The sequence below is a fragment of the Apus apus genome, chromosome 3 (assembly GCF_020740795.1).
Source record: "Apus apus isolate bApuApu2 chromosome 3, bApuApu2.pri.cur, whole genome shotgun sequence".
Lineage (NCBI taxonomy): Eukaryota > Metazoa > Chordata > Aves > Apodiformes > Apodidae > Apus > Apus apus.
In genome coordinates, this window is record NC_067284.1 from 57,704,299 (window position 1) to 57,726,626 (window position 22,328).

The 22,328-nt window shown below is 37.5% G+C and overlaps 1 protein-coding gene across 2 annotated transcripts in view; it reads right to left on the minus strand.

Moving 5' to 3' along the window:
* The window catches only part of FBXO11 (F-box protein 11), a 72,927-nt gene that overhangs the window by 1,577 nt on the left and 49,022 nt on the right, over positions 1–22,328 (minus strand). For both annotated transcript variants that reach the window (XM_051616073.1, XM_051616071.1), the window contains exons 8-21: positions 21,290–21,396; positions 21,090–21,201; positions 16,021–16,127; positions 15,797–15,934; positions 6,551–6,768; positions 6,166–6,251; positions 5,990–6,084; positions 4,922–5,044; positions 4,734–4,819; positions 4,289–4,365; positions 4,033–4,176; positions 2,992–3,102; positions 1,761–1,868; positions 316–424 (exon numbers count right to left, since the gene is read on the minus strand). In XM_051616073.1, coding sequence (XP_051472033.1) covers positions 316–424; positions 1,761–1,868; positions 2,992–3,102; positions 4,033–4,176; positions 4,289–4,365; positions 4,734–4,819; positions 4,922–5,044; positions 5,990–6,084; positions 6,166–6,251; positions 6,551–6,768; positions 15,797–15,934; positions 16,021–16,127; positions 21,090–21,201; positions 21,290–21,396 — 1,621 coding nt within the window. The remainder of the gene's footprint in view (positions 1–315; positions 425–1,760; positions 1,869–2,991; positions 3,103–4,032; positions 4,177–4,288; positions 4,366–4,733; positions 4,820–4,921; positions 5,045–5,989; positions 6,085–6,165; positions 6,252–6,550; positions 6,769–15,796; positions 15,935–16,020; positions 16,128–21,089; positions 21,202–21,289; positions 21,397–22,328) is intronic.

Consider the following 22,328-nt stretch of genomic DNA (forward strand, 5'->3'; position numbering starts at 1 on the left):
GTGGAGGCAGGACAGAACCGAAGAAAGGATGACAAGTTCACATGAATGCAGATTTCATGGCATACTTTTGGTTGCTTGTTTTGAAAAGGCAGTTTTGCCCCTTTAATCCCCTAGGCTCAGGTTCACAGGAACAGTAGATTTTCCTCAAGCCCACAGTAAATTCAAGGTAATAGAAACTTGCTTAATCCTCTACTGTTGCAGCTGAGGAAGAGCACACATTTGTGTGTTAACTATGGCAACTCTTTTGGGGGTCTTGCTAGAAGAGAAACTGTTTATTTGAAAACTTTACTGTAGGTGACAGAAAGAACCTGTTACCTGTAGAAGTCATGCATCGGATAGCTGGTGTAACTTGATATCTTATATAAACACTGGCCTCTACTTACAGCTTTTTCTATGGCATCTTGATTGTTCATTATTTTGTTATCTGTTGAGGGGAAAAAAAAAAGAGCCAAGAATTAATCATACCTGGATCAATGACTTTTTTTCTTGAGGTGTTTAAGCAGAGGCTGCCTCCCCCCCAATGTTTTAAGAGCTAACCCCTCTAGGAATAGTTAGTTCTATGCCTAATAGTTACTTTTGACATGTAAGCATAGCAAATCCTCAATGCTAGATTACAAGGCAGATAACCAGGCAGTGCAGTACACTCCCCAGATGAGAAAAACTGCTCCTCTTTGCACATACTGCATTAAATACCTGATAAATCTTTGTTTAAACACTCTTTGTGAATGGGTGTGCAAACAAATGGTTAGAGAAACAAGCTTTCGTATCAGGCTTCAGTTTTCTGTTGAGAAGTCTGAAACCCAAATGTTTGAAAGCCTCTGGACAACCATAAGGAGTTTTACACACCCCTGAGAAGACAGAAAAGCATGGCTCTTCCCCCAGGGGAGTTTAAGAATAAGGCCACTTCTAACACAATGGAAGTGGGAATTAGGTCTGACCACCTCCAACATTTAAAAGGTGTGTGCCCAAGGAATAGTGAGTTTGATAATCCTCTATTAATTCAACTACTAGATCTCCTGTCAAGGCCTAAAGTGCACCTCAAAATTTTGTCAACTCCCAGCAGCATCAGAGCACTGATTGATGTAGTCACTAAGACTAGGAGCTGTGACGCAAGGAGACAGACCTTGTGTTTTAAATGATGTAAAGAATATATGGGGAAAAGCACAAAAAGGTACAGCTAAGCAGGTCAAACCTCTGCAAATGGAACCTTTTTCTTCTAGAATAACCTCTTGGAACTGTCTAGCATTCAAACCATTACTCCAGTCTCCTCCAAGAGGATCATGTGTCATACACACTTCCTCACTATACGTGAGAATTTTATGTGAAACTGTTCCCACTTTCTGAAAAAAGTTATTTGGAATTGTGAACATTCAGGCTTTTAGACGCTAAAAACAAAGCGAGACATTTCTTTACTCGATGCTTGTTTTCAGGTATGTGACAAAAGACTTTCCATTATACTAACTTAGAACTGGAATTTGAGATGGGCCAAACTCCAACTGTTTGGAAACAATTTTGAGACAGGAGAGCTAATAACAGTTTTAATGTGATAGGAAAACCTTATGTGACCTTTGAGTCAGGTGAGTGGCTGTCTAAAAAGTGAAGGCAGTTTTGCTTAGCTTACTACCTTCAGCTGAAACTTGCAGTTGCAACTCAGCTTACAGTGGTACCAAATCTGAGCTGGAAAAAAATGACACACTAAATCTAAAACTCAGCACCAAATAAGGAAATGCAGAATGAAGAACATGAGGGCTCAAGCTCACCTTTCATTGTCACATTGACACCAGATGCTAGAAATAAACCTCCAAAACGGTTGTTGAAAATCTGATTGCCTTCTAATGTTGCAGTTGCGTGATTTGTTATTTCAATACCTTTATTGGGTGAGGGGAACAAAGAAAATAAAAGAAAGTGGGAAAGTTAAATCCTTAGGGATTGTGCATTTGTACCTCTCTCATGATCTATAGCTTATTTTTTCTAAACCATCAAACTCGGGGGAAAAAGGAAAATTACACAGCTAGAAATTGCACTATAATTTGCTATAAAACTGATGTTCAAATCCTTCTGTTGAATCCTTGCAAAGAGCTACAGCTGGCATGCATGGTTTCTGGTAGTAACAATACACTACTGGTTTATCTAATAATAAAATGGTGCTAGGATCATGTATTTTCCACGGATAAGATTTTTGGGTGCTTAAAGCGAAAGTTCCTGTGCACATACCTTACCCTTTAAAAAACATCTTTTACAAAAAGTTCTCTAGATGGGCACCTAAAATTCATTTCTTTAAATCTCAGCTTTTATCAGTAACCAGTGTCTTCCAAGTCATTTGTCTAACACTGCTCTTGACAGCAAGATTCCTTTCCCACCCACCACACTGAAACAACACCTTTAGAGGCTCTTCTCAGAAACTTTGCTTCTTCTGAAAGAAAGATGGGAGAAAACTCAAGAATGCAGTTTTAGTTGAAATGGAATAGAATGCAAGATTAACTGTGACCATTAAACAGTAAATTGCATAAAAATCACTACTACACATTCTTTTCTTTCAGAGTAAGAAATGCTCGATTTTTCAAGTCTGTGGAGTGAGAAAGTTTAACTTCAGACGCAATTAAAAACTCTTTAAAATGTGTATTTGCTGTTGCCTATGTTTTAAAGCAGTGATAAAATATATTCAAACCAACAGCCAGCAGATCAACTAAAAATATGTCCTAGAAAACTTTACAAATAACTTCTAAAATAAAACAATGAAAAGGTATTTCGCAGAAAAGTGAGAAGGTAGGCTATGTGTTTTTTGCCAACATGCTTGTAGTTCCAGAGACTCTAGTAAAGATATTATGGCTACTTTACTGAATTCTCTCAAATGATTCCTAGAATACACTGAAGGATATTCCAATCTCTGCTAAAATATCTAAATATTGTGGGGTAAAGAAACTCCAGTTAGCTTTGTGAACAGCCTACTCTAAGCTCCAACACTTCAAAATTTGATGGAACAACACAAACCTGCTGCAAATCCATCAAATATTCGATTTTTCCTTAGCACAGGGTGGCTGTTGGTGCTGATAAGGACACCAGCTTGAGCATTCCTGAAGATATCATTCTCTTCCAGAAGACCTATAACACACCAACAAACATTGAGCTTGACATTTGAGTTTGCTAACATTTCCTCACCTGTAAACCATTCTGTGAAATACTAGCCAAACATCTCATGTATCATTATCCTGCTAATTCCTTTCATTTGGGAAATACCCACCCAGCATCACTGAAATTAGCAACAGAAGTTTAAAGTAATTCTTAGTGTGTAGTCATGTAAGTCTATTCAGTATACTGAGTAGAATTTGGGATTGTATCCACCATTACAGAAAACTCTGTTTTTGAGGAAACACTAAGTCTTTTCACTTTCCAAATTTTTCTTCAATTTTTCTAACCACCTTCTGTTCTTGTCTTCTAGAACTAGCAATCTGTGAAAACAAAGCTTAACTTGCATTTTTGTTACTGCAGGACAGCATTACTTTAAAGTACTTGAAAATAACACTAATTTACAGCAAATTATTTTAAAAAAATATCAGAAGTAGTATCAGAACACACATCAGGGGATTTCAGAGGAGGACAGCTTCTAAATTTACAAGAATACAAGAAATTCTTTAAGATCTGTCTTTTTAATTCCCCTAAATCTGTGATACTGGCAGAACCTGAACTGTTCAGATACATGATTTTGGCTATGTGACTTGAATTCAACACTGCCTTTCAGTCAAATGGCAAAGCTTACAAAAGCAGATGGGATAAAAGGACCATCCTAAGCAGCAATCTAACTGTTAGTTGCCTTGGATGAGATTAGTTACCTTACTGCCTCCCACAGACTTCAGTATTACTGATGTCATTAAGGCTAAAAAGCAGCAGTCTGTGTTCGTTATAACTATTTTATTACTTCAGAAGACAAGAGCTAGGTTTCTAAAGAGCACTTTAAAAAAGATACTGCTTAATCTGAAATTAAACTCTTATCCAGAATATACAGTATATGCCAGTAAGGGAAAAAAAAACTACCTCTTCCCCCATTAAATATACAGATGCCTCCATCTCTTCCATCATGGATTTTATTTCTTCTTAATGTAGGATTACTGTCTGTTTTAATCCATACACCAGCCATTGCATTATCAAAAATTTCATTGTCTTCTATAAATCCAAGGCCTAAAATTGAAGGAAGGGTGAAAAAAAATAAAATCAAAAAGGATAATAAAATGGGAAGATATAATATTGCAGAACATAAACAACATGGCATAAATAAGAAAAAGAAACCTACCAGAATTATAGACAAGGATACCACCATTCTGACCACCCCAGATCTTGTTGCGTCTAATTTTGGGGTTGCTTCCAGTTCTAGAGAGAAATGTCAGCAAAGAAGACATTTTAAACAGTTTACCATCTCCCAAGGTCAGATTTTTAAAACACCTCTACAGAAGTGCCCCACAGATCTCACTGCTAGAAAGTATCACTAAAATAGAGTTACTTCCAAACACAGGAACATATTTTAGCTTTACAGACTTCAAGGGTCACATATTCTAGTTATTACCCAGGCTGTATTAGTAATTACTTTCTTGTAAGTTGAAACAGAGGATATTTGGGCATACTTGAGATTTAAAAAAAAAAAGTTTTTTACAAACAAAATTACAAAAAGTTAAAAAAAAGACACAAAAGAGCACAGATCATGCTACTTCTGTTTTACGTAAAATCAGAATATACTTTACCTTATCTGAACCCCTGAGTACATGTGGTTATAGATGTCATTGTCTTCTAAGACACCATGTCCATTGTCATAAAAATAAACTCCAACCTAACACATCAAGAATTAAATTATTAGTTCCAAAGTAATGAAGCATAAAACCACAGAATATTCTTCTCATTGGCCTCCTTGTAATCACTAAGCAAAACTCACCTGTTTCCCACTGTGTATTCTGTTTCTCCTCAATACTGGAGTGCTTCCTGTTGTCACCCAGACCCCAGCCAAAGTATTGCTGTAAACTTCATTTTCCTCAATCACACCTTGTCCTTTCTCATGCTAAATTCAAGACAATTTAAGAGTTGAGAAAACCTGTAACTGCTGATACTTTCTTTATGGCTGTACCCATCCCTCCCCAACATGGCTTCTTTACTGTAGTAAAGTAATTCCTTTCTATTTAAGTACATGTTTTTAACAACAGTAACCAGTGATTTTTAATGTCTGCCATGAAACGAAGACACTGCATATAAATAATTGTATTTCAAGGCTCTGCAGCAGTATTTGCAAGTCTCTGCTAGCTGTTGGAAGGAGAGGCACCTCCCCAGTGCCATGAAGTTGGATGAAAACTGTGGCACCTGGCACGTAAACCTACACCCAGCCCTGTTCACGAGGCTGACAAAACATTGGCATGTTTTCTCTCTACTGTGCTTAGGAGTAAAGCAAGAGTATTCTTGGTCAAGGTAAGCTGTTCTGCGTAGATTTATAGCATGAACAGACGAAGCTGCACACTAGCAGCATGAGCTGAACCTCAGGTAACTTTTGGCAGAGAGATACACAAATATTTCTCAGACTCTGATATGGCTTAAAGGGAACCTGACAGCTCTCTCAGTTCAATTAGCAGAGCCCTTGCACACGCTGGAAATTGCGCTTTATTCCTCACTTCTACAATACACGACTGCACAGCAACTGCAATGTATATCATCCTGAAGGCAAAACAAAATATTTTCTGAGGTTAGTGGCAAACACATTACACTCCAAACTACATTTATACTAAGCCTTTAAAAAGCTTTCAATCAAGACACGGTAAAATTCTGTCATCCATCCCATTTTAAATTGTAACAGAAATAATTCAGTGGCATTCATAAGAGCTTCCATCTTTTGAGTAGCAGCACCAGTCTTTTACCATTAATCTAGTTTATAACACAAGAAGTTCAGTCCCTGTAAGTGCAATCATTTTACACAGAGTAAAACAAGTTTGTCAGCCTGTTTGCAGGAAACACTTACTACATAAATTCCACCATGTTGACCATCATGAATCTTGTTGTGTCGAACTATGGGACAGCTGTTTGTTCGAATCTGTATTCCTGCTAATGCATTACCTGTTAACAAAAATGTTATTTAATACAACTTACATACTAATTTTTCTCAGAATTCAAGATGCAATAAGCAAATTAGCTTACCATAAATGTCATTTCCCTCAATAAGGCCTCTTCCATCACCAAAGATATAAACACCACCTTGATTCCCATTAAAAATTGCATTGCCCCTAAGAAAAAAAGCATCCACAATATGAAAAGATTATAATACACTCTACAATACTACACACATGTATGTAGCATCTAGGACTACAATACTCAGATTTGAAAGAGAGAATTTGTTCTGTCTCTTTGAGAAACACACTTCCCAATATACACGCAAATTAGAAATACAGTTCAAGCGAACACAGCGATTTCACTTTTACAAAGGAGTATTTACAGCTCATTATAAACAAATTAAATATAAACACACTTTTCTCATCCCCATCAAATCTCTAAGTAGTAAAAGTATTCACATGAAAAACGATACCTTATTGTTGGGTCACTGTTTGAGGTAATCCAAACACCTGCAAAATTATTTGCATAGATTTTGTTCTCTATGAATTGTCCTCTTCCTTTTTCATGAACATAGATTCCTCCAGTCTGGCCGTGATGGATTTCACATCGAACTACTGTAGGATTGGCATAGGCTTTCACTTCAAAACCTGCTATCCTGTTCCTATGTATGTTGCAGCTTTCAAAATAGCCCTTAAGACAAAATACGCAGTTTATTGTTAAAAGTCCTTTACAAAAATAAGGCTATTCCCTCCCCTCCCTCTCCTCTAAATACAATAATTTAAAAGGAATCGGCACCAAAACTGACAGTATCTAAGTACTTACATAGCTAATTAAAAGTACTACCTATCTATCTGCTACTACCACAAGCACCCAAGTCCTAGAGTTTCTACTGTCTATCATGTGGAAATTACTCAAGTTTCTGCCAACTTAGCTAGAAAGCACTCTGTTTCACCGCTGTATTACTCATGTGGTGTGAATTGTTAAGGGACTTCATTTTGATTACAAAAAACAGAAATACATACAATTCAATAAGGAAATCAAGACAGCATGCATTTCTCCCTAGTTTGAGGATTGCAGCCAGGAAAGGCTCTGCATTGATTAAACATTCTCCAAAAACGTACTATCACTGTGCACAGCGTGGCTACCCAGGCCTCTCTGGATGATAAAGTTGAAAAAGCCTGCTTTTTGTAAACATTCAGAATATATTTTATTCAAGGATTTAGATTTCATCAGAGTGAGTCAAGATGTTTTATGAGTACTCAAGCAAGCTACACACTGACAGGGGAATCTAAAGGAGATATCCACAGAGATACACCTTCACGCCAAAGGGCAGACATTGGGACCTCTTATCCCAGAAGAAACCACTTTTTTTCCTTATTGTCACTTAAAATGAAGGCCTCAGAGAAACTTAATACGACAATTTGGTATAAAGGAAAGCTTAATCTTCTTAATGGAATATATAATGACAATTAAAATATTATTATACATGGTCTGGTATCTTTTTCATTACTACATCCATTATGTTCCCCCTTTGATTGCCAAATATGTTGCTACTACAGCAACATGATGAAGGAAAAGAGCTATTTTGGATACACTTCTTCCACAGCCATTTCAGATGCCACGTAGAAGCTGCAAACAAGCAGAGCTTTTATCATATGGTTTATCACAATGTTTTATCAGCAAGTATTGTTATTTAACAGGAATTTTTTGATACAAATCCTTTTAATTCTTGAAAACAGTACCTTTTACTGTGTAACTTTTAAATTTGCTTGGAAATGAAGTGAAAGAGAAGGCTCCTCCACTTCTGCTTGTGTTCCAGTGTTTCTACACAACATGCAACTTCAGAGAGGTACCTGTGGATTAACTGTACTCTGCCCACTATGTCCTAGAATACCTAACATCACTTGAAAGTAGAGTACAAGTGTAATTTATTTAAAAAGTAGAAAACAGTCTTCAAAATGACATTCTTAAAAAAAAATAAAATAGGACCACCAATTCAGAAGAAACTTAGAATTTGCTGTAAACCTCTGTGACGGAAATGCTTCTCAAAAGGGGGAGATGAAAAAATAACCTAAATCTCAGATTCCTTTATAAGGCTGACTGCTGGGTCAGAAAGTCAAGGCTTTCTGCTAGGTAAGATCAAATAGCATTCAATATTCATAAAGAGAAATTGCATTAAAAAGTCCAGTTCACCTCAAGCATTCAGCTTAAGCCGAACTGCTGACTTTGAGCCGATGCAGTTAAACTCAGTGTACTTCTGCACTTGTTGAGACCACATCTGAACACCACTCGTGCATAATCATTACACTGAATTCAGTTAAACCAAAAGGATTACTGTTTGTCAGAAACACATGCTCTTCCACAGTCCTGAGCAACCATCTCATTCCCAGACTGCCTGTTTCCTGTGCTCTTCTCTGTTGAAACCAACAACTTCTTTGGCCCAAATTTAGCCTTAGGGAGAAGGGCTAAACTTATCTCAGTCTTTAAGATGCCCCCAGACAATCCTTGATATCTTTTCCAGCCACCACAGCGGTTCCCCTCAAAAGACGTTGTTTTCCCTTTGAACTACATCCTCTCAAAGATGTCTCCCCTTTTATTTTTAAAATTATTAACTTCTGGATCCCAAAAAAATCACATATGGGCTGAGACAACATTTTCTTCTTGGAAAGTTAACAAATCTTTCATTAACAAGGAAACTGTGGTTTTAAGTATGGAGTTAGACAATCTATTATCCACAGGGCTGATTAACACTGCAAACCCAAAGCTTGCTGCCAGCACCAGGTATAGCCAGTAACACCATTAGCAACAGCCTGTTCCTTTCTTACACTTCTAACACTGCCCAACCTGTAGCTCTTAAGCTCTGCCCAGCTGCCAGGCAGCTGAAGCCCAGATCCTTTATGAAGACTCTGCCAGGTGGCTATTAAAGTCAGGAAGGTCAATACTCCTCCTCTGCATAGAGGGACTGCAAGCACTGTACTGCCTCCACATCCTTCTTAGATGATTTTCAAGTGTGGTGGGTATTTTACTTGTGTTTTGTGAAGGTTTCTGATTATAATTCATCAACTAACAGTGTAAGAACCTGGAGACACAGCACCTGGCAGCAGCAGGACTGCTTAGTAAGAAAAAGAGGCCCCTGTGATTAATAAGGAAGAGGGAATAAAGGATGCATGTGGAAAAATATTGCAATCATACGCAAAAATACCACAAGTAAGAAGACTCAAAATACCTAACAGTAGCTTTCTGCTTGAAAAATCCTAAATATTAAAAAGTAGTACATTAAAATACCAGGCTGAGCATTAGCTGTGGGCAGAAGATGACAGCACTAGTGACAAAAAGTGTGGGCAAGAACACATTGCTGCAGGCTGTTATCACCTGAGCAGACAAAGTAATCACAAACAAACTAACACCACAGTAATGGTAATGTTGATGTTTCTACATGCTACTTAGTGTGCAGAATAAACTGATGTGCTGACAAAGGAGAGTTCTTATGCAGCTGGACAAGGTCAAAAAACTTTTTACATCAAGACTACCTCAGTAACTTGAACTTGGATTTATTTATTTTTTGCTTTCTGCATTTTATCAGTCTAACAAATACTGATTTTAATTAAGTTTAAAACTTGTGACTGATGGGATTTTGTTCACTGCTTTTCTTCTCAGAGGAATTTTTTCCCCATATATTTCTAAGAGGGCTTTTTTTACTTTGTCTCAAATATTAGAACATTACAGAATCAACAGAACATTACAACAGAAACAGAGGTATTTAATGTTACTATTTGAACAGTAAGGATATTTCAAAAAAAAGAAAGAAAAAAATATAGTTGTGCAAGCCTTAACACTACCTAAATATTTATTGACACTTGTATTCCCAACAGGGTAAGAAAAAAAAACAAACCAGGAGAACAAGACAAAGAAATTTACTGCTAAAGATTATCTGACTCTGTATCAACTTAATTAAATGTCAATTTTAAGTGTGACTGACAGCATAAGAAAATATGTTTAAGGATTTGCCTCCCAAATCCTGGAATGGCCTTTACTTGAGAGCTGCAGATTTCATGAAAATTGAAATGCAGCATAAAGAAAATTATACTCAAGATGCAAAAGAAACTTTTTAGCTCATAGGAAATGTTGCTATTGCAGCAAAAGGCCAATGGAATCTACATAGAAACTAGCGTAAGCTTCATTTATCTTTTTGGACTTCATAGAAATAGTCTTTTAAATACCACATATCAGACCGTGCTGCCAACTACTCATAATCACCCATCTTGGACTACACTACTACGCTACTACACTTTCATAAAAAATGAACAACAATGCTCTGTTTCTCATTTGGGAGCAAAGAAAATGAATACCGTTATGCCAAAATCTCAGCTTTAAAATATAAAACTATGCTTATTCTTACAGTAAATTGGGACATCCCTGTTGTTAGCGCAGAAGCACTAAACACGATTTCTGACAAATGTCTGGTAATTAATCTCTGGCAACTGGCAAGAGAGGTCAGGGTAAGGCTCTGAGGGCTACCAATGACATGCTGCATTTTTAATGCCTGCTTGTTAAACATTTCCCACAAGCACTAAGGCAAATGTCAGAATGTTGCCAGTTTAGAAATAAGAGGTTAAGTTTCTGCAAGTATCAAAACACAAAGAACAATCTTAGAACATGAAGCTGAAAAACAAAGCACTCTTGAACATTTTAGAGCCAGCACTCCAGCACAGAAACCCACGGAAAAAGAACATGTAGGGTAGGAATTTAGGACTGGAATGTAGTTATCCCACTTAACAGTCACATGAAATTAAATTTAAAAAACCCACAAAAACAAACAAAGCACTCAAAATAACAGAAGGGAAGTAAGAAAAGTGAACACAGATAAATCATTACTTTGTTTAGGTATGTAGGATTTGTATCTGAACAATATGGGGTCACTTAAAGAGTATGTAAATATTACCAATGATGTCATTTCATCAACTCTGTCACTAGCTTCATACAGAATAGAGGACCCTGCCAAAAGCAGACTTTGAGATGGAAGGGTGGTGGTGGGGAAATCTTTCAAAGGAGTTTATTACTAAGAAAGATTTCAATAATATTTGCAGTTGAGATAAATATTATTCATGTTATCTTTCATGTGCTAGTATTTCCTTTAAACAAAAAAGAAAACATTATTTCTATTCCATTTTGCTTGTGATATCCCATTGGAAGAGGCATTCCACTGGTAAGAAAAGAGATCAAATATAATTTTATTTAAAATTAATCAAGTGAAATCTGTCTGGCTTTTAATTTTATTTTTTTTTAAATCTATTTCAATACTCACATATTTAATATTTATACTTTGGTACTTAAACAAGAAGCAGCTCCTAGCTAGAGTTGCAAATTAACCCTCAAGACTATATACAGGCATCTCCCCCCCAGGAGTTACTGAAGCACCCTCCTTTAACAGCTTTTCTATAGCTGAAATAATTTCATTACAGGTTTCTGAGCCTGCTTAAGTCTTGGAGGGATGTACGGATATATGTATCCACTGAAGCGGATTAGGAGCGCTTATACAATATGTTAATACAGCTTAAATGAGGCAGTGTCAGTGTCCAAACAACTAGAAAATAAAAAACCAAGACATAACATCTCAAGCTTGCCACCATTCTTTGCAAAATGGCCAAACAACTACATTTCTAGAAAATATAAAATCATGTAAATAAATATGTCAGAAGACTGTTAGAAGGCCTTTCTGCTGGGCTAGCATAATCCTTCCCAACACAAAATAAATATGCACCTTGGGATGTAACCAGAAGAGTGAAGAAGAGGCACCTAACAGCAGAATCCCACCACATTTGACCTGGCAAGATGACTACACCATCAACAAAAATAACACCACTCCACGATCTGTTTATCTTACACTGAGATCAGGACACTGCAAATGCAACAGCTACAACTAGCACTGCATTGCTCCTTTACCCTTGCCTCCCAGTAACTCAGATGGAGAGGAGAAAGGCCTCACTAGTTTTTATCCACAGTTGATTTTCTGTTAATACTATTTCCAGACTCTCAGACACTCATCAAGAACCCAACTAGATCTGGGTTAGAACTAAAGCAACAAAGTATTTACAAGGGAAAAAAGATCCACAATTCAGTGAGCCTAAAACCACCCAGTCAGGGATCAAAACATTCAAAATCCAGCTGCTTCTCTTCTTCTTACTCATCATAAAACTACATATTTTTTTTCTGAAAGCATACTACATTATGTATTAGCTATAATTGCATTAAACATTCAACAAAATTATGGAAATTTATTTCCCCAAATAAAAGTGTTATTATGTGAGATTATTATTTTATTCAACAGGCACCTAAGACTACTGCTTACATTTTTTCAAGTATTTTCTGCAAGTATTATTTATCTTCCTCAGGGACTAAGTAAGATCTACACATAAGGTCTGATTACGGTCATCTTGCCAAAGAACAGGCCTAGCATATATTTAGCCATATCTAGGCAAGAAGTTTGTCAGGTAGTAAGACTAGAAACAAAATGCATGGAGGGGAATATGCACTAGTATTCCTGAGGACATGAAATATGCACTGGCTTGGCTGACTTCATTCTTCATCAGCACCCTGAAATACAAGTCTGTTATAGTAAGGCTTTCATTACAGCAGCAGCACAGCACCAGAGAAGAGCTCCCTATTTATCTACAGTACCTGTAAAAACACAACCCCCAAAGCAACTGACTATATAGCTTATTATTTCCTATCATCAAAGTTATAGGCAATTCATGCCCTGCAGTATCCAACACCCACAGCAAGATAATCAAATTCTCTGGTACCCTTGCAAAGGCAAGAAGGAATCTGCAATCAAGTTGATTTTGAACATTACACTTGATATGACAGTGAGAAGTATCAGCTTCAGCATCTCTTATCTAGTTTGACATTTAGTTCACCATACTCTGATCACATTTTGTACTTATGTGTGTAATTTTTATAGAATCATAGAACAGTTTGGGTTGGAAGGGACCTTTAAAGGTGATCTAGTCCACCCCCTCTGCAGTGAGCCAGGACATTGTCACTAGATCAGGTTACTCAGAGCCCTGACCAATCTGGCCTTGAATGTTTCCAATGACAGGGCATCTGACACCTCTCTGAGCAACCTGTTTGAGTGTTTCACCACCTGCATTATAAAGGATCTCTTCCTTATATTTAGTCTGAATCTACCCCCTTTCGGTTTAAAACTATTACCGCTTGTCGTATCACAACAGGCCCTACGAAAAAGGTCGTCCCTATCTTTCTTATAATCATAGAATGCCAGATTGGAAAGGACCCCCAGGATCATCTGGTCCAAACCTTTCTATGTAATAATATAATTTAAATGAGATGGCCCAGCACCCTGTCAAGATGAGTCTTAAAACTCTCCAACCTAAGCAAATCCACCACTTCCCTTGGGAGATTATTCCACTGTCTAACTGTTCTCACGGTGAAAAATTTTCTTCTGGAGCCCAGTCAGAATCTCCCCAGCAGTAACTTGCACCCATTACTCATTGTCTTTTCCACATTACTCCTTCTAAAAAGGCAGTCTGCATTGTCTTGGTAGCCACCCTTTATGTACTGGTACATGGTAATAAGCCTTTAAGCCCACTTTAAATACTGAAAGACCACTATGAGGTCTCCCCAGAACCTTCTCTTCTCCAGGCTCAACAACCCCAGTTCTCTCAGCCTTTCCTCATAGGACAGGTGTTCCATCCCTCTGATCATCTTTGTGGTCCTCCTCTAGATCTGCTCCAACAGCTCTGTGTCTTTCCTGTACTGAGGAACCCACAGCTGGCCACAGGACTCCAGGTGGGGTCTCATGAGAGCTGAGGAGCAGAATCACCTCCCTAGACCTGCTGGCCATGCTTCTTTTGATGCAGCCCAGAATACAGTTGGTTTTGTGACCTGTAAGCACACATTGCTTGCTCGTGTCCAGTTTTTCATCCACCAGTACCTCCCAAGTCCTTCTCCTCAGGGCTGCTCTCAATTGCTCTGTCCCCCAGCCTATAGCGGCACCAAGAGTTATCCCAGCCCAGGTGCAGGACCTTGCACTTGGCTGAAATTGTGTTGAAATTGATGAATTTCATACAAGAATGATGAGATCTGTCTTCCCTTGTTCTCTGATCTAGTCACTCTACCACAGAAGACAACCAGGCTGTCTCTAATCACCTCCCTGTTCTCCATCTTCTCCTGCTTCTAAGAGTATCTGTTCCATGATCTTCCCAGGCACAGAGATGAGTCTGACAGGTCAGTAGTTCTCAGGGTCCTCATTTCTACCCTTTTTAAAAATGGGTGTAATGTTTCCCTTTTCCAGTCATCAGGGACTTCACCTGACTGCCACGACTTTTCAAATATCAGAGATGCTTGGCAACTACACCAGCCAACTCGCTCAGGACTCGGATGCATCTCACCAGGTCCCATGGACTTAGTACGTGTTCAGGTTCCTCAGGTCATGAACCTGATCTTCTCTTACAGAGGTGGAAGGGGGGCGGGGATGGGCTCCTCCAGTGCCTTTCGAGCGAGAGGTTGCCAGTGACGACTGAGGCAACAAGTTTTTGAGTACTTCAGTCTTCTCCTTCTGTTGATACCAGTTTGCCAGTCTTGTTCACAGGGGGTTAGGCTTTCTGTGATCTTCCTTTTCTGGCTGACATATCTATAGAAGCCCTTATTATTCTTTGCATCCCTTGCCAAGTTCAGCTCCATCTATGCCTTCACCTTCCTGACACCATCCCTACAAAACCAGGCAGTGTCCCTATACTCTTCCCAGGATAGCTGTCCCTGCTTCCACTGCCTGAGCATTTCATTCTTTTCTGTTAGTTTGACCAGCAGTTCTTGACTAAGCCATTCTGGTCTCTTGTCTGACTTCTTACACCTGGGGGATTGTGAGCTCTTGTGCTCTATGGAAAGTGTCCATAAAAATCTGCCATTTTAAGAGTGACTAGAAGAAACCTGCTAATTTTGCCAGCTGGGTGGGGAAAACTGAGACTTTGTCACTCAAGCAGGGAAAACAATGATTTGGCAGTGTTTGGAAGACATGCAGAATATTTTGCTAGAACAAAACACTAAATAATAATAATCTACTTCAGGGCAAAAATCCATGTTGTTTATTTCATGGGCTATGCAAACTCATTACTTGCTACTTTACAGGTACATGGAAGTTATCACCTTCATCCTACAGAAACAAATGTTTTTATAAAAGAAGGCCTGACTTCTGAAACAAAATCCTGTGTTAAAATTCCACAATGAGCTCCATGCTGGAAAAGTCCTCTTCCCAGAGAAGTTGGACATACCCTATTTCAGAGATTTAACATTAAAGTAAGACTGATTAAGTCCCCATAGAGCACTTACTTTCACTTTTAATTCTTTCAACACCCTACTTTTTGTTCCGATTCAAAAGAAATAGAATTAAGTGATAGTGTAAGTGTAATCCTACCAGTCACACACTATTTCAAGAAGTATTTTGTCACTGCAACATAATTCAATGTAACAGGCTGCCAATCAACTGCAAAAAGCTTGCTTAAACCTTTTCCAGCTATAATTGTATTTAAAGTGAAATTGCCCACTGAAGGGTAAGAGAGGAACAGCAGGCATATTTTAAAATAACTGCTCATGTGTAAAAGCATGTTTTTTAAAACACTTTTTCAATGATAGGGAAAATTGAATACTTCAACTATATAACATCTATATTACTTTCTTCAAAAGAAAATATATACATTACCATGCCATGGTCAAAAGTGAAAACGCCAACATCACGTCCATGGTGAATGTGATTTCGTCTGATAATGGGATTTCCATGGTTTTTAACCCAAATCCCTGCTAATGCGTTATTGGAGATCTCATTGTCCTCATATATTCCCTGGAACATAAATGTATAAATTAAGATGGGAATCAAGAACAGTAAACAATTTTATCAGAGTGAAGAAACTGATGTCAAAAAAATACCTGTGCATGGTCTGTAATATAAAGTCCAACATTTTCACAGTCGCTGATGTTACAGTGCTTGATAGTAGGACAAGCTCCCTGGCCACTAACACATACTGCAGAGCCAACTGGAAGAAAACAGTACAGTTACCATAGCTTCAAAGCATGGCATATTTATAAATAGTCAGGCAGTGCTTTTGCAAGAAAAGTTAGCATGAGCTGGTATGTTAAAAAGATTCGGCACACACAGCGCAATGCATTGCAAGCCACAGGCAGAAAAACACTAAAGTCATAATTTTGCAGGTGCAGAAAAATGAGGTAGGAGTCACTTTAAAATCACTCCAACCAAGGTTACACAGCTGAGTATGATTGCCAGACTAGACAACAGTTTGTATAATAATTCATGCATCTGAAAGTTCTCACTCATTTAGTTCCCTGCCTTAAGCCCCCTCTATACTGACAGTTCACAACTGACAAAGGACGACAGATATGTAATAAAATTCTATGCTAATTACTACCTTATTTTAGTTCCCTTTCAACTTTTGTAACCCAGTACTTCAAAGGGCCTAAATAAATAATAATTTTGTGGCTTACAAAGTCACACTGTAACTAAAGATAAGCAGGAGACAAACAGCACAATCTCAAGTAGAGAACCACCTATCAGAAACCAACAGGCCTCTTCTCAGCTGAATTTCTAAGCTGCTTGCTGCAGCTCCTTGGATGATTTCACCAGAAATTTATTCAGATTTATTTCACCAGATTTATCCAGAAAACAAACTCTTTTCAGACAACTAAGACTCAAACTGCTCAGGACTTCATCTGATCAGCTCAATTCCCTAAACTCCAAGAAGTATGAAAACATGAAGTTCTACACCCACTAAAAGCCAAAGGCAGATCCACAGTGATTTCAGAAATTTAAGACTTCATCTCCGGGTATCTGGCCTATGTAACACACACCTTTCCTGCAATTAAAGATCACTAAATAAGCAAGTCAGTACATGCACTATTATTAAGTTTTCATATTATGTTCTAGCATAGTACCATAAAGACTATACTTTAATAATTCATAGACTCATTTACACTGCTTTTTTTTTTTTAAACCCTAAAGAAGTTATTGTGATTATGTATTATGACCTTATGAATAATACAGGCTATAATAATTCCCTGAATTAATTCCTGCTTCAATTCTAGTAGCAGGAACTTCAGAACGTATCTTTTAGAAACACATTTATTTTCGATTGTATTATTTCCAGCAACTGAGAAACCACCAAAAAGCTTATTAGCTAGAGTTGTTACCCTGTTAATTTGCACTTTAGTTGCTCATCTGAATTCCTCCAGCTTTAGCACCCAATGAGTTCAGTTACTGGTTCTCTTTATACCCGTGTATGCCATACCAAATGCATGCATGTATTCAGTGCAAGCAATTTAGTCCTTCAGCCTTGTCCTTAATAAAGTAACAAACTGCAGTCAGTATGTTTTTCATCACAACTGAATTTTTCTGCTTTATCTTTCAGGAGTTTTCACTGAACGACTTCTAAATTTTCAATGTGTTGCTATGGTCACCAGGAAAGAGCACTTTATTCTGAATCAGGACTAAGCAGGGGCGTAATACAGTCTGTACTTCTGCTCAATATTCTCACAGGTATAACTGAGGATCACACGCTTTCTTTCGGCCACCCAACTATCCAAGGTGTCATATTTAGCTCTTTACCCACAATGACTAAGCTTTTCCCAGTAATACAGGTTCCTAGGAGAGAGATTTATCACTTCAAACTAGGAATAAAAGCAAGTTGTGGTTATAACTTCATACTTGTCCACACTAATGTGAATATTGTTTAAGAGTCTACCTTGCAAAAAGGGTATAGCAACCCATTCCCCTGGTTATTTATAATAGTCTAAGTCAAGATTTCATCTTTAAAATAGGCACAAAAAGCCAATAATAATTACCCTGAAAGCTAGTTTTCATCTACTTAATGTGTGCTCCAAGAATTCTGTAAAATTCTAATGTTTTAAGGCACTGTATGTTGAAGTAAAATATTTTCAAAGATCTATATAATTATACCAGGCCTGCTACCTTTTTTTAGTCAGAGTAATAACATATGCTAACAATGTGATGCAACCACTATAACCTTCTGTAAATACACGCTAATTTGCTTTAATAATACATTTTAAATTCTTGATTGACCAGACCTCTGCATTTACTACCTCATTATTCTACCCACAATCAATAGGCAGAACCACTTGTCATACTTCATCCTGTTCAGTCTCAGCTATGTCCCACCCTCCCCAGCAACATACACCATCTCACCCAGGTTTCAAGTTAGTGTTGACACATAATAGGGGACCAGAAGATTTATTGGCCAGTTCTTTTTAAACTCCTGCATTATTTTAGAAAGTCTATTTTTACAGCTGTTTAACTTCATCCATGGTTACTGTCAAGAGTGGAATGTATTTCATTATCCCTCTAGGGTATGAGCACATTTATCATTTCTGTCTATTCTCATTAAATATGGAACAAAAATTACACAACACTTTGCCATTCAAATTCTTCCATACTATGATGGATCAGCATTACTGCTAAAACTCCCTTTGTTCCCCAAGTTAACGCACAAGCACTGCCTCTTCTAGACAGATGTTATACCTTGTGTTATTTATCAAGTGCTTTTGGTGAAGTACGGGGTTACTTTGTTGGGGTGTTTGTATTCTGGGAAGAAGTCCCACAGTTTCCTAAAATTTGTAATTTCCTATTTATATTAATTACTAATAACTTCTTATTTCTTGTATTTCATAACTGCTTTCACTCCCCTTTCTTCTACCTCTCTTACGAAAGAACTAGATTTTTGAGGACCCAGTGTGATGTTCTAAAAGCATAATTCTACCATATTTGTTTATTTAAATGAAAGCAATCTTTATTCTGACTCACTTCATTGGACTTCATTATTGATAGTGTGAAATTGGTCCTTTTAGAGTACCAAGCATATGTATTACTGGTTTAGGATTTTGCTTACTCAGAATGATTGCACACATTTAAGCAGTAATTTAAAATGGCACATTGCCATCCACTACTTCTTTTGTCTGTCAAGGTGAGGACTAATAGAAGATTTCCTCTACAACAGATGCAACAGAACCTCTAGACTCAGGATCTTGAATTTAAACTTTATTTAAAAATATTTCAAAGATGCTTTGGACTGGCAGCAAGAGACCTCCAGCTTAAATCATTCGTACTTACATAGCTCCATTACATATTACACACATTAAGAACTTTACACGTGACATGATATAGGAATATGCTTTAATGCAATTAGGAGCTCTACAGAAAAGGTATCAAGCATGTGCTTGGAAAGACATTTTGAATGCTCATGGATCAGGATTTCGGAGATGTTACTGACTTGGAAACAGTAAATGCCTTTTCTGGCAGACTGCCATTCTTCCTCCCTTTTTTACACACACACAGAGTACCTCCTGAGGAGGTTACAGCAAGGCTTGGTAAGATTTAAAAAGTCAATTGAAATTAATAATCAATAAGTGATGAGAGTAGAGCCTACACACAACCTCCAAAATTGAACAGAATTTTTAACTTCAGAGAAGAGAATCAACAATTCAATGCAGCAAACATTCATAAACCCAGAGTACCGAAGAGGGCAAAACTCCCATATTTTCAGTATTCTGCAATGAAAAGTCGTAATGAAAAACATTATCAAAGCTTAATCTTAATAAAAAGTTTTCAAAAAACATCTACACCTACTAGCTTATCTATAACCATGCTTCAATATGAAGTCATGCAGCTCTTCAAACTACTTTTATAACCAAGCTGAATGTGGTCCAAGAAGTGCATCTAATTCCTCTCATTTTTTCTCAGGCTCCCTAATACTGGCATATAGGAACTTGCAGAACAATTTTTCTTTGTATACTTGAGCTTCCCAGTATCTAGCATTAAACAAAGAAATCCAGATACTGAGCGCAGATAGCTGTCTTTATTCTGCTTTTTTCAGTTCCACAGATTAGCTGGTATGTCACCAATACAACAGATGGTGAAGCAAAGCATAGAGCTGCCCTAACCAAAAGTGAAGCAGTGTTTTATAGCCTGAAACCTCCAAGAAAAAAGCATATCTTCCTCTACAAGACACAAAGAATCCTAATAGTTCTTATTACAATTCCCTGCTGAATTCCCTTCTCCCTAGTTCATACCAGAAAAGCACAGTTCTTGTATCTAGTTGAAAATCTCCTTGTGTACTTGCCTTTGCTGAGCTGAGCAACCTTTGTGCGCAGCCTGCTGTGTAGACCCATTCCATCCCACTAGCTGAACTTAGAAGTTCATATTGCCATTTCCATGCAAAGGCTCAGCCTGTACCTCTCCTTTCTGACACTCCATTTCATCTGGTTATGGCCAAACACATTTAATTTGGCATGTCTTGTGTCCAGGGATGGTAAACTGCTATGTCTTCCTGCCAACGTATGAAGTCCTGTCTGACTCTGAACTGCCATCCAGCCTCTCACTTCCACTGCCTCCGACTCTAGACTACCAGTGTTTCCCAGAACAGGCAGCATAAGTTGCTCATTATATCTGATGGTGAAATGAGTGTAAGCTTTCCACACTATGCATTTCTTCTGCCTGTCCAGCTAGGAACTCATACTTTGAGCATGTCAAATCATTCCACTCTTGACACGAAAGTGAACTTTGATTAGTAGTTACAGCTCCCGATTGTTTTAATGTCATCAATCCCAGTACTCCATATTGCAATGAATCCTATGTAAAAGCCCCATGTGTGCCTCCTTGAAATGCCCTCTCCTGCCAGCTACAAATATATATAGCACAACCACGTAAGTTTATAGGAACTGTTACTTTTCATATTTTAACTATCTGCTTAAGGAATCCAAACAGAAAACCAAGTATATGTTTTCAACAAAGGTACTGGACACAAAGAAGTCACTGTAGTAATGTCACTCCAAGGCAAATAAGGCTTGCAGACCTGTACTAAGAACATGCATCAAAAACCAAAACATGCCAGCAGTGATCATAATCAATTTGTGTGCTGCTAGGTTAGTCACTTTAAACAGTGTTAATTTCAACGAATAAAAAGCCCACTAACCCGTACAAGTACTTCGAATAATACAGTGATCTATAATTGGACTGCAGTTCACTGTAATCTCTAAGCAGTGGTGTGCGTTGTGGTGCTGAGCAGATTTGTCATCAGGGTTGAACTGAAAAAAGAAGATAAAACACAAATGTTGTATTTATTAAATTAAAAATGAAAGTATTAGAAGCTCTGATGAATTTTGAGATTCTTACCCTGATTGTCATATATCCAACATAGGCATCTTCAGAACCCTCCATAAAAACGAAGGTGGAATCTCTAGTGTTTTCTATTATAACTTTATCTGCTACTTTTCCAGGTGCTGTAAAGAAGACATTCATAAAAGTCTTAGTTTATGTCACTGAAAAAAAAATCCTCAAAAGACAGAATTCTGTTCAAAGCAGCAATGGAAAATGAACACTATTCTTGACACAGAGTCTTCATGTCAGGAGGAATTTGAAACAAAGCTTCAAAGACAATGAAGAAACTAGTCTTTAAGACAATCATGCATCAACTTAATATCTAGTCCCTTGAGAAAAAATATTCTCTAGCTAGTTTTTGACTACCACCTATTATGAACTGAATTAACAGATTAAACATGGATATTGTCTACAGGCACTGTAATTCTGTTACTAAGTACAATTTATTTTGGTATTTTAAACCCTTTTATTAAATACATACATTCCATCACTAATTTTAATCAATTTTAAAAACTACCCAGTAATCTGCTCAAGACCTACAAGTCACCTCCCTGCACTTCTCAAATGTAAAATTCAGTTTTTAATTGATGTTCTAATTATTCTTTAGGAGAAAATCTTATAAAATTAGATCAAACTATACTTCTGAATGTACAGAAGGTTTCAAAATGGTTAATTTTCAAGCTCCGATAATCTGCAATTTGATTTCCTGTGTTAACAGTAGGGTTCTCCTTTATCCTTAACTCAAGGGAAGGAGATGTTTACATTGGTATGGCAATAGTCAGCAGAGGGAGCAGACGTTAACAACAGTCTCACATTAGTATAAACTCAATGATATTCATGCACAAGATAGATCAGATTCAAACCTGCACATTAAATATGCAAGACAGAAGAAACCTTCCTCAACACATAAAACATAAATATGGAAGTTTCTCGTATTTTAACAGATAACTCACTTGATAGCAATTTCAAACCATTCCCAACTCCAGACACACAAACGTGACTAGGTATCTGCCCTAAATTCTGTGTTTTATTGACGAGCCCACGCACAGGATTT